Below are 14,566 nucleotides of genomic sequence, written 5' to 3' on the forward strand. Positions count from 1 at the left end.
TTTCTGTTTTAGTTTTGAAGAGATCTATAAGTTTCAAAGACAGATTCTCAGAGTGAAGGATCGTGATGAGTTTCCAATGATTTTAATTGGTAATAAAGCAGATCTGGATCATCAAAGACAGGTGAGAAGGAATGTTGCTCGTGGGAATCCCATTGTTGATAATTGTGTAGGTGAGTAGATGTGTTTCATGAAACCGTTGAAAGTGCCATGATCAGAAGAACTGTCGAGCTTGGCACACTGGATCTGGGGAAATCGAATTCTCACATATATTTACACAGAACTTCAGTGGACCCTGTAGCCTGTAAGTATTTGTACCAGCTCCATTCACATGTTATAATTTCTTGGGTAATCTCCAAAATTCTAATTCAGTTAGCTCATCTTAAAGTTACCCTTATTACAGGCCAAGTTTATTCAGTGTTAATGCTAAATTACTTTCATTTAGAGAATAGTTTTGACCTGAATGACAGTATTTGGGTTTTCCCTGCGTTCCATCAATGACAGAATGTTCTGTTCATTCTTTACACTGGCAGGCTCTAACACCAGTAACCTGTAAGGGAAGAAGATTTTTAGCATTTAGTTGTAGGCTAGATTATACTCGCTTGTTTCTTTACCCACTTATTTCACATTTAATTTTTAAAATTTGGAGTATATATTGCCCACTCATCTTTTTGTGGGCGAGCAGAACAAGGTCAGATGTAAATTAGTGCAGGCTCTCTATTATTTGGGGTTTCTTTTTGTGTCTTTTTATTTCTTTTCAGGGTTTAGCCTTTACCCCATATCTGGAATATAATTGTTTAAGTTGTTTCTTAAATTTTGCTGGTATTTAAGTTGTCCTTTGTTTTTATATAGCTTTGTGTTAACACTTTTAAGATTTTGTTTGAAAAGTACAAACATCAAGAAAAATGGGTTGATAACAGCATTGAGGACAGCCTTCCATTTTGTAGTTAACTATTTAAAACAAACCTTTGATTTGTGTGCTCTATTTGTAAAATTTTGTTGAATATATACCAAGTTTAAAACGTGGGCTTAAGGTTTAGAAATGTTTACTGGTGATACTTGATGTAGAATAAATTTTACTGGTAGGTCTTTTTAAACTCTGAATTATTATAAAGTTAAGGTGAAAAAATTTGATCTTCACTCAAACCAGTATAAACTTTTTGAAATAATTTAGAATATGGCATTGTTCACATCTTAAGCCTAGAGTAGATAGTCCATCTATTTTTTAATTTTTTATTTTTGAGGTCATTTCCTTCAGGGTTTGTGAACCTAATTATATTTATTAAATGTTGCCAGTAGAATCTGTCTGCTGATCTTCTCAGTCCTTTATAGTACTAGAAACACTTGTATATATCACTGGATCTGGGGAATAATTGCAAAGTAGCTCTGCAGTGAGCAAGAGGCTCTCCTCCCTACCTCTTCTACCCCACTCCTGAGTGCTTTCTGCTCTGATGATGGAAAAGGTTTTTCTCAAACCTTTTTGTGGTTGTATACAGCTCCAGTAATGGAATAGGTGGGAGGACTGGGTCCTGTAGGGTAGGCGGTGGCGGGTCAGGGAGAGCGGGGAAGCCTATGTCCACCAGAGCAAACAGGCCCTACCACGATGGGCCTGGGACAGAGGGTCTGTAGGAGTTACATCTAAGGCATCTCTATACTGAAGATTGCCAGTGTTTGTGGTACGGTTTCCTCTGTCTGCAGATAGTCAACATATTATGGCACTTCTACTTTGTTTCACACCATGCGCTTACAAAATTTTTCATTTAAGTTTTTTCCTTTTTATGAGAAGAGTAAAATAAAAAACAAAGGTGATGAGAGAAACAACGTAGGGAATGATAAGTTTCATATTTCCATCACCCTGAAGATATGCAGTTAGCCTGGAGTAAGTTCTTCTATATACAGTTTTCTGCTTTAAACTGTATACAAGATAAATTATGTATATGCTGAAAGCTCAGACGTGTATATCCAAGGGAGAAGAGCAAGTAGCTGAGATCGGACTGCTTAATTTTCGCTCATTCCTGTAGATTCTGCTCTCTGAAGGATAGGCACTGAGAAAAACTGGATTCCTGCTTCTGCTTCATCTCCTCTGGTCTAGGTTCCTTCACACCTGCACTCAGGCAGGACTCCTGCACTTATGGGAGCCTTGAGTGCTGGCTGGCTGCAAATCCTACCGCCTTTCCCTCATCCATTCATTTCCCACTTGTTTGCACGATTCTTACTCACTTTCTCATTCTTAAACTGACAGCACTTTCTTCCCCTTCCTCACTCTCAGCTAATGATGAGTAATATTTTCCTATTTCACTGAGACATTTCTGCACGTTTCCACCTCCACATGTACTAACCTAAGTGCACATGTACCCCATCAATTCTGCCTTCCCCCACTTAGGCGGCTACACTGTTCACCTGTGTGTGCCCATCCTCTCTAGTAGGTACTGGGTCATGTTCCTTCTCCCCGGCTTGTAGGCCTCACCCCAGCAACGGTCCCGTTCCACTTGTTCTGTTTATCTGCTGCACGATCATTCCTGCCAGCACGGATCTCCTCTTTAAAACAGAACATAGCTATGGCAGAAGCTTGTTCTTAATCTCACATTCTTCTCTGTGTACCTTTCTGCTGCTTCTGTCAAGCAGAACTCCTTAAAAGTGTTATTTACACTTGCTCTCTCTCCTCTCTTTCCTGCCATTCTTGCTTGCCCTGACCTCAGGCATGCAGCGCCCGAGTCAAGGTCACCATTTACGCAGACGTCAGTAATATTTGACACAGTTTCTCAGACTCTCATTTTTGAAACACTTTGTTTACTTAGTTCTGGGACACCGTAACCTCTGCCTCCTCCTTCCTCCCTTTGCTGATATATTCCTTCTCTCTTCTCAGATGTCTTAGGGCTCAGGTACACCTTCTCCTAAGGCTCTGGATGTATAAAGACTACCATGCTTCACCTCCCAGCCTTTGAGAGCCGTGCACAGCACATTTGAAATTGAGGTGCTATGCTAAAGGTTTTTTTACCTTTGTAAAGTCTCTTCAGAATTAAAGGTGTTGCCTAGAATGTCTTAGCACCTTCCCTTGCTTTACCAACAGCCTGGACAGGCCACAGGGATCCCATAAAAATTTCTTCCCCGTTCAGAAATGCTTACTTACTGAGTAAGAACCCCTAAGAGGTTCTTATTCAGTAACCAGTCTGGCTTGCTTTGTTATTGACCCAGTTCATTGTTTTCTGCCTTTGTCTTAGACACAGTCCTTTGGACTTTTTCTAGTTTCTAGCTAGTTTTCTCTTAAATAACAAATGCCAGTTCTCCATGTTCTTTGAATTTGTGGGTCTGCCCTGGGCATTCCTCCTACTGATTCCTGAAATTCTGAACCTGTCTGGGAAGGGAGATCAGCCAGAAGAGATTTTGCTTACTTTCTTTTGGCTTCTGGATCTCTAGATTTGCTTCTTCCACCCACCCACCCACCCACCCATCCATCCATCCATCCATCCATCCATCCATCCATCCATCCATCCAATATTTACTGAACCCTTTTTCTAGACACTAATGACAGAGCAATAGAAAGAACAAAGTCACTGAAGTTTACATTAAATAAAAAGAATTTGAATGGTTAGCGTTATCAGACACCTAGTCCCTTAGAGATACTTTGATCATTTTGTTTATCCTGTCAAAGATGTAGGAGGAAAACATAGGTAAATGACTTGTTTGTGCTTACTGAAAATGTTAAAGTAGGTAAATGTGATAGCACCCTGATTCTGAAATTTAATACAGTGGTATGTGGGCTTGGATTGTGGGCTTCGTGATAGCTCTGATTTCAAGTTTTTTGTCCTTGACTCAGCCCTGCCTAGAAACGGATGGTTTTGCTTTTTGTTTTTACCCTCTCTTTTCTCCCCCAGCTTACCTTAGCCTCCCCCTCTCCTTTCCCCCGTTAGGTGCTAGTGGCCACTGCTAATTTGAGAAAGGAACCCATTACACTTATAATAATACCTACGTGTACTAACCCCCACTCTGTCTGTTAGTACCTTGACCACAGTCTGCCCCTGTAGCCTCCTAAGAAGAGGACATCACCCCTACCTGCCAATAGTAGATGAAGGGTCCTCTTCTCGCCTTACCTGTTTGTGCTTTGTCTGCATCTAGAAGATTTGTAAACCATTGAGTTTATGTAGCATGAGAGCTTCTCAGTTTTGAGCGGTTAGTTTTGTTCATGCTTTGTCCTTAGCACATAGAACAAAGATATGTACTCAATAAATATTTGCTGAATGAATGATCAAGGCATCAGTGAATCAAGCCGTGGTAATAATTTGATGATTCTTTCTGTGCAATAGATATTTTTGAAAACAAAAACAAGTTTTGCTTCTGTAAACTTACATTATTCATTAACTAGCTGCATCCTTAAGTGAGCATTACGAATGTTTAGGTCTGTTCCTATGAAACCCAGTTTGTTTAATGAAATTGCTCTCATCATTCTTATTTTGCTCTTCTCTATTTGGAAATACATAGTACTAGATAAATTCATTATTGTGGATTATCTTCTAATACTCATTTGTGCCTTGGAAGTGAGACTCACTGGAGGTTCCCAGGTGTAGATCTGTGAATTTGTTCTATCAGATTCACCTTTGTTGTTTAAAACAAAACATTTTTGGGTAGTGCTGACCTACCAAGTTAAAATATTCAGGAGATATGGTTTATCTTTATAAAACTCTCTGGGTTGGGAAACCTCTAGGAAATCCTTATTTGTGTAGCTTTCAATCTACATATGCAGTGTTCTTTGTTCCATGTGATAGTCTTTTTGTGCATTTTTGTTTGCTTTGGTGGTAGCAGTGTTATTTCTTAGTTAAAATAATGCTACACCAGGGCGCCTGGGTGGCTCAGTTGGTTAAGCGACTGCCTTCAGCTCAGGTCATGATCCTGGAGTCCCGGGATCGAGTCCCACATCGGGCTCCCTGCTCAGCGGGGGGTCTGCTTCTCCCTCTGACCCTCTTCCCTCTCTTGCTATCTGTCTCTCATTCTCTCTCTCTCAAATAAATAAATAAAATCTTAAAAAAAATTTAAAAAAAAATTAAAAAAAAAAATAATGCTACACCAGTGAGCTCAAAAGCAGCTATATATGTGGTTAGAGATTTCTTGACCAGAAATGTGTGTACAAACTCTTGTTGACCTCGATTCCTAGGAGACAGTGATGTGAGACCATGCTTTAAAACTAAATGAATGAAGCACATGAATCATCTTAGTAGTGGGATTATCTTATCATCTTGGTCATTAACTAATTTTTCTTATTACGTATAGGTAGGTAATTTGCCATTTCTCTCTAGCTGAATTACATTATGAAGGAGGGATGGGGCAAGATAGCTTTTGGAAGAATAATTGAGCAGAAAGACAAATAGCAAAATTCTTAATTTTTTAATTTTTTTTTTAAATAGCAAAATTCTTAAGGACATGTATTTTCCTCCCCCAAAGTTATATTAATAACGTAATTTTGATTGACTTGTCTCAAATATTAATTTTTATTTTTCTTCCTATATGTTTTCATTTACTTACTTGATTGGTCATACTCTGTCTACTTAACATATGTCTTTATTAGTTAACGACGCTGCACTCTTCTGGGCTCTGGGCGTACAAAGACAAATATGCCTTACTCCCTAGCTGCAAGGGATGTGGTGTTGGGAGAGTGGGAAAGCAAACCCAAGAATTGGAGTTTAGTGTGTTTAGGGTTTTGTCACTGGTCACTGTGTAGGGCATGATGGGAACTCCAGGGTGCTGTTCCGAAACCTCAGTGGCAGTAAGGGGGAAGTTATTGATGGCTTGAGTCTTGAAGTGTTATTGAGGAACAAATTAAGAGTATAATGTTGGGAGAGAAGGGGTGGCATCCCAGGAAGAAGGAACAGAATTTGTGACAGCATGGGGATTTTTTTGTAGGAAGGAATTTCCCATGTCAACTTAAAATAGGAATTTTCTTTTTAAATTGGCTTCTGTGAAGCTTTCTTTTCTTAGTTGGCTTCCTTACTTGTTAATTGCTTGCTTGATTTGATTGATTTATATTTCAAAACCATTGGCTTTATGGTATATAAGCCATTTTGAAGAGAGGCAGGAAAGTTTAAAATTTACAAAAACTTGGGTATACCAGTGCTGTGGAGAACCTGCCTGCTGCCCTTCTGGAGCACAACAAGGTTATCAACTATTATGAAGTAATTATTAGATGTATGTGTTAATGTAATTAACTAATGATACTACATTGAGGTTGCTGAATTTTGGAAATGGAATATTAAATTGGGAGAACAAGATACCTTAAAAGACTAGAGGGAATAATACCTTGAGCTCAAATAAGGCCAGGAATAATTCCTATTCTAGTTAGCCAGAGTGAAAAATCTCATAATTCTTGGGTTATTGGGTAGTGTACGCAGACGGGTTTTGTTCCAGTAGTAGAACAAAATTAACCCTGAACGAATTCTGTTCTGGTACTATGTAACAAAAAGGAGCACACTTTCCAAATAACTGCATCCCAGAAGAAAGCTCAAGAACATTTATAGGAATATAAACTTTCTAGAACCCAATAGGTAAAAGTCCAGTACCCAACCATCCACTCAAAAATTACCAAGCAAGAAGCAGGAAAATATGATTCACAGTAAGGACAAAAAGCGGGGACTAGAAACAGACCCAGAAATGACACAGATGATAGAATTAGTGAACAGATACCTTAAACAGTTCTTAGGACTCTATTCCATATGTTCAAGAAGCTAGAGAAAAGACTGAAATTGCATATGGTAGGTAGAGACATGGAAGATGGAGAAAGATCAAAATCAGACTTACAGAAATTAAGAACTACAATGTCTGAGATGAAAAATACCCTGAGTGGGATTAACAGCCAGAGATAATAGCTGAAAAGTGTCTGAACTTGATGAAAACTAAAATGCGTACATCTAAGAAACTCAGCAAACCCTGGGCATAAGAAATACGAAGAAAATTATAATAGGACACATACATTTTAATGAAATTATTTAAAGCCAGTGATAAAGAGAAAATCTGAACGATAACCAGAGGAAAAGAAAACTATTACACACAGAGGAACAGAGCTAAAGATGCGGCAGTCATCATGGTTTCTCATGGGCAGTGATGCAGGGGAGAAGAAGATAGTGGCACAACATCTTTCAAGTATTGAAAGAAGAAACTTGTCTAGAATTAAATGCCCACTAAAAATGTATTTCAAAAATGAAGGTGAAATAAAGACTTTCTCCAGATGTGCAAAAGGTGAGAGGATTCGTTACCATCAGGCCTGCATTACAAGAAATGAAAAGAAGGAAAATTATACCAAATGGCAATCTGGATCTGTACCAAAAAAATGAAGAGCACCAGAAATGATAATTGTGTGGGCAAATATAAATTACTTTTACTGTTCTTTAAATCTCTTTAAAATATGATGGGATGTTTAAAGCAAAAATAACAGCCGTCTATTATGAGGTAAAAGGTAATAACAATAAAAAGTGGGAGGGAGAAACGTTCTATTGTAATAAGGTTCTTACACGATATGTGCATTGGTGTAAAGCATTTGAATTAGACTGTGATGAGTGAAAAATGTGTATCATAAACTCTAAAGCAGTCATTAAAACAACATAATTACATAGTTCATTAGCCAATAAAGGAGAGAAAAGGGAATCATAAGAGCAATACAGTTAACCCAAAAGAAGGGTTAGTTCAAAGAACAAATGGGGTGGATAGGAAAGAAAGTTCAAGATGACCCCGTGACATCAGTAATCACATTAGCAGTAAATAGTGTGAGCACCTCACTTAAAAGGCAGATGTCGTCAAATTGGATAAAAAAGTGAGACCCTACAAGAAATCTACTTTCAGTGTAAAGGCACAAAGAGGTTAAAAGTGAAAGGCTGGGGTAAGATACAGCGTGCTGATCCTAATGGAAAGTTTGCTGAAATGGCAACGTAAGTATCAGCCTAAGTCCCTTTCAGAGCAAAGAAGATGACCAGGAATAAAGAGGATTGTTTCATAATGAAAAAGAGATTGTCATTAAGAGAACATAACAATCCTAAACATTCATATACTGAATAACAACTTCAAAATTCTTAAAGCAAAAATTGAAAGAACTGCAACAAGTAATTGACATACTCATAGTCGCAATTTTCAACACTGCTCTCAGTAGTTAAGTAGAGAGAAAATCAGTAAGGATGTTGGCGGCTTGAAGAACATTATTGAACAACTTATTCTAACTGACATTTAGTGAATGCTCCACCCAACTATAGCAGAATACACATTATTTTGAAATGAGAACAAGTCTCAATAAATTTAAGAGGACTCTAGTCAGGCCCGGTATGTTCCTTGACCATGGTGGGACTGATGGAAATCAGGAAACCTCTAAATATGGGGAAACCAACAAACTTCCAGCTAACCCTTGGCACAAAGGAGTGATCAAAAGGGAAATTAATAAAGCATTATGAACTGAATTATAATTAAAACACAACATAATCAAAATTTGGGATGCTACCAAAGAAGAAAATATAGAGAAATTTGTAGTATTAAGTGGTTATTATTTGGAAAGAAAAAGTCTCCATTCAGAGACTAGCTTCTACCTTAAGAAACTAGAAGAAAAAAGCAAATTAAAACCATAGTAATTAGGAGAAGGGAAATACTAAAGAATGGAAATCAACGACATTGAAAATAAAAAATCCATAGAAGGATAAATCTGGTTTTTAGAAGATTAGTCAAAGTGACAAATCTAGCCAGAATGACCAGGTGAAAAAGAGCAAAGCACAAATTACCAATAGAGTAATGGAAGAGATCCCATCACTTCAGATCTTACAGATACTGAAAATATAATAAATACGATATAAAGAAATACTATGCTATAAAGAAATACCATACTATAAAGAAACTTTATACCAATAGATTCAGCAAGTTAGATGAAATAGAAATATTTCTTAAAGGGCGCACACACTGCCAAAACTCAAGAAAAAAAATTAGATAACCCGAATAGTGTTGTATCTGTATAATAAATTCGGCTGGTTGTAAAAACCTTCCCTCTGAGAAAACCCCAGGCCCAGGTGGATTTGCTCGTGAATTATGCCGAACTGATTTTGCTGAAAGTGTTCCAGAAAATTGAAGAAGAGAGGGTTCTTTCCAACTCCTTATATGAAGTCAACATTACTCTGATACCAAAGCCAGACAGAGACGTAAGAATACTATAGTCCAATAATTCTTGTGAACACAGATGTAAAAATTCTTAAAATTTCAGCAAATAGAATTTAACAGTACATGTATGAAAAGGACAATGCATCATTACTCAAGTGGGGTTTATTCCAGAAATGCAGTGTTGATTTAACAGGCAAAAATGAATCAGCACAGTTCACCGTATTAATAGACGAATGTGGAAAAATCATGATCTCGGTAGATGAAGAAAAAAACATTTGAGAAAGTTTAACATGCTGTTGAAAACTCTTTCCGGATGGACTAGCGGGAACTTTGTTGACATGGTGAAGGGCATGTGCAGTGAAGGCCTACCCCGAACCGTGTGCTTCATGGGGAAGGACTGAATGCTGCTGGCACGGCACTGATGTGCTACGCTGGGAGGGCCGGCCAGAAAGAAATGAAAGGCGTTCACATCAGAAAGGAGGCAACAAAACCGTCTTTAGAAGCAAATGACATGATCCTGTAGCAAAGCCTATGGAATTTACAAAAGAACACCCAGATAAGTGAGTTTAACATAGTTCCAGGGTATAACATAAATACACAAAAATCATGATCCGATTTTTTTTTGTAGAGAGAAAGGTACATCACTGAAAAAAGACCAGAAGAAGGCAGTTCTCTACGGGAGATAGGTTCCTGAGTCCACCCCCTTCCCCAATCTAGTTTCTAACTTCTGTGCAAGTGTTTACTTCTGTGGTAATGATAGCAATAAAAGTCATTGTTTTCGAAAGAGTTTTCAGCCACACCATGTAAATGTGATGTAATTTAGCGTTTTTCATTTTTCGGTAAATGTCATGACTTCATGAGGACTTTTACACTGAAAACATGTGGGGCATTGTACTCATTTTATGTTTCTTATTCTGTCCTACCATTTTAAGTTGTTAGCTCTGCCACCCTTCACGTTCTAGTATCAGGAAGGCATTGTGATCGTAATCATTACTCATTTTTCTCATGTATTTATTGAGCGTCCCTTATGTGCCTGGTATTGGGGAATGCAGAGATGAGGAAGACCCACGGTCTCTCAAGGCTTCCGTCCTCATCTCTTCATTATTTTCTCTCTTGGCTTCTTGTATTTAAGCTTTTCTAGACTTCTTTTAGTTCTAGGAACTTGGAAAGTGCACCCCTCCCCCCCAATTGGCTCTCATACCTGCCGTTTCTTTTGTCAGGGATACTTTCTTACCCCACCCCATGTCACTGCATATTCTTTATTTAGTTCTTAGTTTAAATGTCATTCCTCAGGGAAGCTTTTCCTGATCTGCCCAACAGGGTTATAGAGTCTGCTAGCACCTTGTACTTTGCTTTCCCAGAATTTATCACCATTGTATTTAATACTTTTTGAGTAATCACCAGACTGAAACCTTGTTGCATGGTCATATTTTCATCATTTGAGTTGTTCTTCAGAGGTGGGCTTCAGTATGTTTTGAGCTTGTGAGTCTCTTGGTTTATCTTATGACAAAGCAGCTTGGCCCCTGGCTGGATTAGCCGTGTAGTCCATGGCCAAGGATTAGATGGAGCAGATCTGTTAATTCTGTACCTCAAATACAACTCTTGGAATTTCAGGTAACACAGGAAGAAGGACAGCAGTTAGCGCGACAACTTAAGGTAACATACATGGAGGCGTCAGCCAAGATTAGGATGAATGTAGATCAAGCTTTCCATGAACTTGTCCGGGTTATAAGGTAAGTGAAATACATCTTAGAAGTTTGTTTTAATTTATTGAATTTGACAGGTAATCACACTGTGTTGTTTAAAACCATTAGCTGAAAAAGAAATTGCCACTCAGTGTTTTCTGTAAGAAAGAGGAAGCTGTATGGAGAAGCGCTTCTGTGCTAGGAGCTAATGCCCACAGCATATTACAAATTTTAACTAAGGACATACTGTACACTGGGTACTTCCTCTATATAAAACCAAATTCAGTTACATTGAAGGAGAGAGTACACGTAGGGATTTTGAGAAGAGTCTGTGCTGCTTCCAAAGGTGTCTGTGGCATGAAGACAGGGATGACAATAGCTAACATTTGGGTGGCAGTCTCTGTCAGATACTGCACCTCATACTTCACATGTATTACGGCGTTGAATCCTCACCACAACCCAGTAAGCTAAATCCTTTGATCTGTCCTCACTTTTGGATGAGAAAGCAGGTACACAGAGGTGAGTTAACTTGCTGAGAGTTTTGGCTTTAAATGGTAGGGCTGGCACTCAAATCCGTCTCTCTGATCGCAGAGCCTGTGCTCTTCAGCTTTGCTTCATCCCCGTCCCTTCCCAGGCTGAGAGTGAGCCAGGTAGTAGAGAGTCAGGCCTCCCATTCGTGGGGTGAAGTATGATATCACAGATAGCCAAGGGGTTTTCTGTCTGTTGGCCTAGAAGGCCTCTGTGGTTCAGAAAGTGTTAACGGTACCAGGAAGCTTGAGGTGATGGGTGAGGTCACCTGGAGTTAGTTTCATGTGAGAAAAGTTGAGTTGCTTTATAGTGGGAGGGGTTTAATTTGATTATTTTTAGCCTTGGTGGCTTGGCCTCTCCTTCACCCTGGGCTCTCTAAGATCTGCTCGTCTCTCTGCCTGCCAGGTATGTGGAGTGAGCTGGTGTTAATTGTGTATCTAAGGTGAATCCACATCGGAGCTCTGGGCTTCTTGTGCTGTTTTAGCCCTTTGCCTGGGCATTCTCTTTGTGGGGAAAGAAGAGTAAGGATTATAGTTTTTCATTTTTTAGTGGTTTGTTAAAAGTACGAGTTCTGTTTTTAAATGAGCACAGAGTTTCAGTTTTGTAAGGTGAGTTCTGGAGGTGGATGGTGGTGATGGTTGTACCACATTGTAAATATATTTAATACTATTGAACTGTATGCTTAAAAATGGTTAAGATGTTAAATTTTGTTATATGTATTTTAACATGCGTGTGCACACAAATCAGTACCTTCTTAACATAACTTTTACTGCCTTTGGAAATATTTTGTCCTTAGTTTTGATCCTCAGAATCTATATCCATGTACGTCAATCTGGAGTGAGGAGTGGGTAGAGGAGGCTTTTTAAAAAAATGTTTAATTTTAATTTTATTTTTATTTTAAGTAGGCTCCATGTCCAACGTGGGGCTTGAACTACGACCCCGAGATCAAGAGTCGCATGCTCTACCCACTGAGCCATCCAGGTGCCCCTAGAGGAGGCTTTTTTATGCCAGGCACTGATAGGCCTTTAAACATAACAGTCTTCTTAAATCCTCATAGCAACTGTGAAAGGTAGAGTTTTATTATTCCCTTCTAAAAAACTGAGGCTCCACAGAGGTCAGCTGACTTGTCTAATGCTGACTTGTGGCTAGTAAGTGGCAGAACAGGCATAGGAACTGCGTACCTCGTACTTTATATTCTACTCTAGCGGTGGACGCTTCTTCTTAAGTATACCTTATAGTCATGCAATTTCAAATTGGGAAGGGGACTTAGAGGTCATTGAGTTCAGTATCTCAATCTGAGTCAAGACTCACCTGTAAGTGAAACTCAGCTCTGCTTATGCTGGTGTTGAAACATTTGTGCCTTTTTTCCCCTCGAAGATTTGCTTTGATTCCCTAGTTGAAATTCAACATTGAGAAGCATATGCACATAAACTAGGCTTGTCCAAAAATTATATATTTGTGATATTACCAGCAAGACAATTATATGTAGATTTTTCTGTCTTACAGGAAATTTCAAGAGCAGGAATGTCCTCCTTCACCAGAACCAACACGGAAAGAAAAAGACAAGAAAGGCTGCCATTGTGTCATTTTCTAAGAATCCCTTGAATTTTAGCTACCAACTGCCAGGAAAAGCCCTCATCTTCTCCTTCTCTCCTTACGGTTTACATCACATCACGTTGGTACCTTTCTAGCCTTAGACAAATGATCACCGTGGTAGCCTTAGACCTAGAAGCTGGCTGATCCTTTCTGTGAAGCTAATCCTATGGTCATTTCAAGACAGAGTTAAAGGAAACACTAAGGCTGCTTCAAAGATTATCTGATTCCTTAAAAATACTGATCTATATACACAGACACATTTCTTTTTTAAGGGCTTACATTTTAATAGGGATGAATCAGTTTTGGAACCTAAGCTGTTCGCCAAGCTGAAGTCATAGGTTGTGAAATAACTTTTACCTTCTGGAATCATATTTCCTATTGTTACTCTAAATAGAAATGTAAGGAGTTTTTTTAAAATGTGAATTTTTGCCTATCTTTAAAAATTTTGATGTCAACCTTAGTTAACCTGAAATACACTGAATTGAACCACAAAAATGAGACCTCTCAGACCTTTACTGATGCTACAGCCTTTGTTTTCCAGTGGCCAAAATACCAAATGCCTATTGTATTTATAGGTTAAAAACTGCATATGAAGCCTTTATTAAGTGCTCCACTCCTGAAGAGGATAGTAATGTTCTGTATGGCCAAATATTTGGACTTATTCTGGACTTAAGGCATTTCAATGTTCTTGGTTTTTTAAGTTAACTCTTTTCACAGCCTTGTCGAGAGTAAAAATAAATAATTTCTATCTGTCTTCCTTTTCAAGTGTTTCTGGATAAGGGATTCAAAAAAACTAAAACTGTTTTTGTTTGTAATATAAAATATGGAATTGATCTTTCCGAGGTCAGAGATGATTAATGTTTTTGCTATATACTTTTATACATTATTTTCTTATCAAACTAGTTAACAAGTATTTTTATATGTTTGTAAGCAAATATGCTTTCACAGCATACCTTGTGTATATGTAAAGATAAGTATTTAATTCTCACTGTTCACTTTTAACTGACAAAGAAAAAAAAGTGAAAACTACAGAAACTGTGGTAGAACTTTACTTGCTGTTCTGGTCCTGGTCCTGGTGGCGCCCACCTCTGGCCAGTCACATACCTGCTCGAGGAACCTTCTCCATAGATTACAACAGGATGAGAATCTGAAGTCACTTTTGATACCCCGTACTAGGTATTGGCTGTTATATCAAGTAGTAAGTGTAAAACTTAATTGACAATTAGTATAACTGTGGATGGCTTCTGATTTTGTTTTTAATTCTGTGGATTGTGTTTAAACAATTCAAAAGTATGTTCCTGATCGTGAGATACTAAGTGGTATTGCACAGTTGTCACTTTATTGAATGTGTACAACAGTCCCATGAAGTTGATAAAGCGTACCCTTGTATAGCTTCAGGTGCTAGAATTAAAATTGATCTGTTATCACAAGATAAGGCTTGATGACTTGTTATTTTGGTGGTTTCTTGAAGGAATGAGTGTTGTAAGAAACTTATTTTAGTAGCTAGTTCGGTGCCTTTTTCTGACAGTGCCTTAGGGTTTGAATCTAAAAATCAGTATTAGTTATTTAGCAGGTGAAATTGAAGTGAAATGGCTTGGTGTTCTTAGGGATTTCCCGAATATTTTCTTGATTTGGTGTTTCTTAAA

General features: G+C 38.3%; 1 protein-coding gene across 4 annotated transcripts in view; it reads left to right on the forward strand.

Moving 5' to 3' along the window:
* Nucleotides 1–14,355, forward strand: part of RRAS2 (RAS related 2) — an 80,235-nt gene extending 65,880 nt beyond the window's left edge. For all 4 annotated transcript variants that reach the window (XM_045894088.3, XM_045894086.3, XM_064576800.1 and 1 more), the window contains exons 4-6: nt 13–121; nt 10,726–10,844; nt 12,831–14,355. In XM_045894088.3, the coding sequence (XP_045750044.1) occupies nt 13–121; nt 10,726–10,844; nt 12,831–12,918 (316 nt within the window). In that variant the 3' untranslated portion in view covers nt 12,919–14,355. The remainder of the gene's footprint in view (nt 1–12; nt 122–10,725; nt 10,845–12,830) is intronic.
* The last annotated feature ends 211 nt before the right edge of the window (nt 14,356–14,566 follow it).

This window comes from Mirounga angustirostris, unplaced genomic scaffold (genome assembly GCF_029215605.1).
Source record: "Mirounga angustirostris isolate CCGP_5_RB_7025 unplaced genomic scaffold, mMirAng1.0.hap1 SCAF_13, whole genome shotgun sequence".
NCBI classification, from domain to species: Eukaryota; Metazoa; Chordata; class Mammalia; order Carnivora; family Phocidae; genus Mirounga; species Mirounga angustirostris.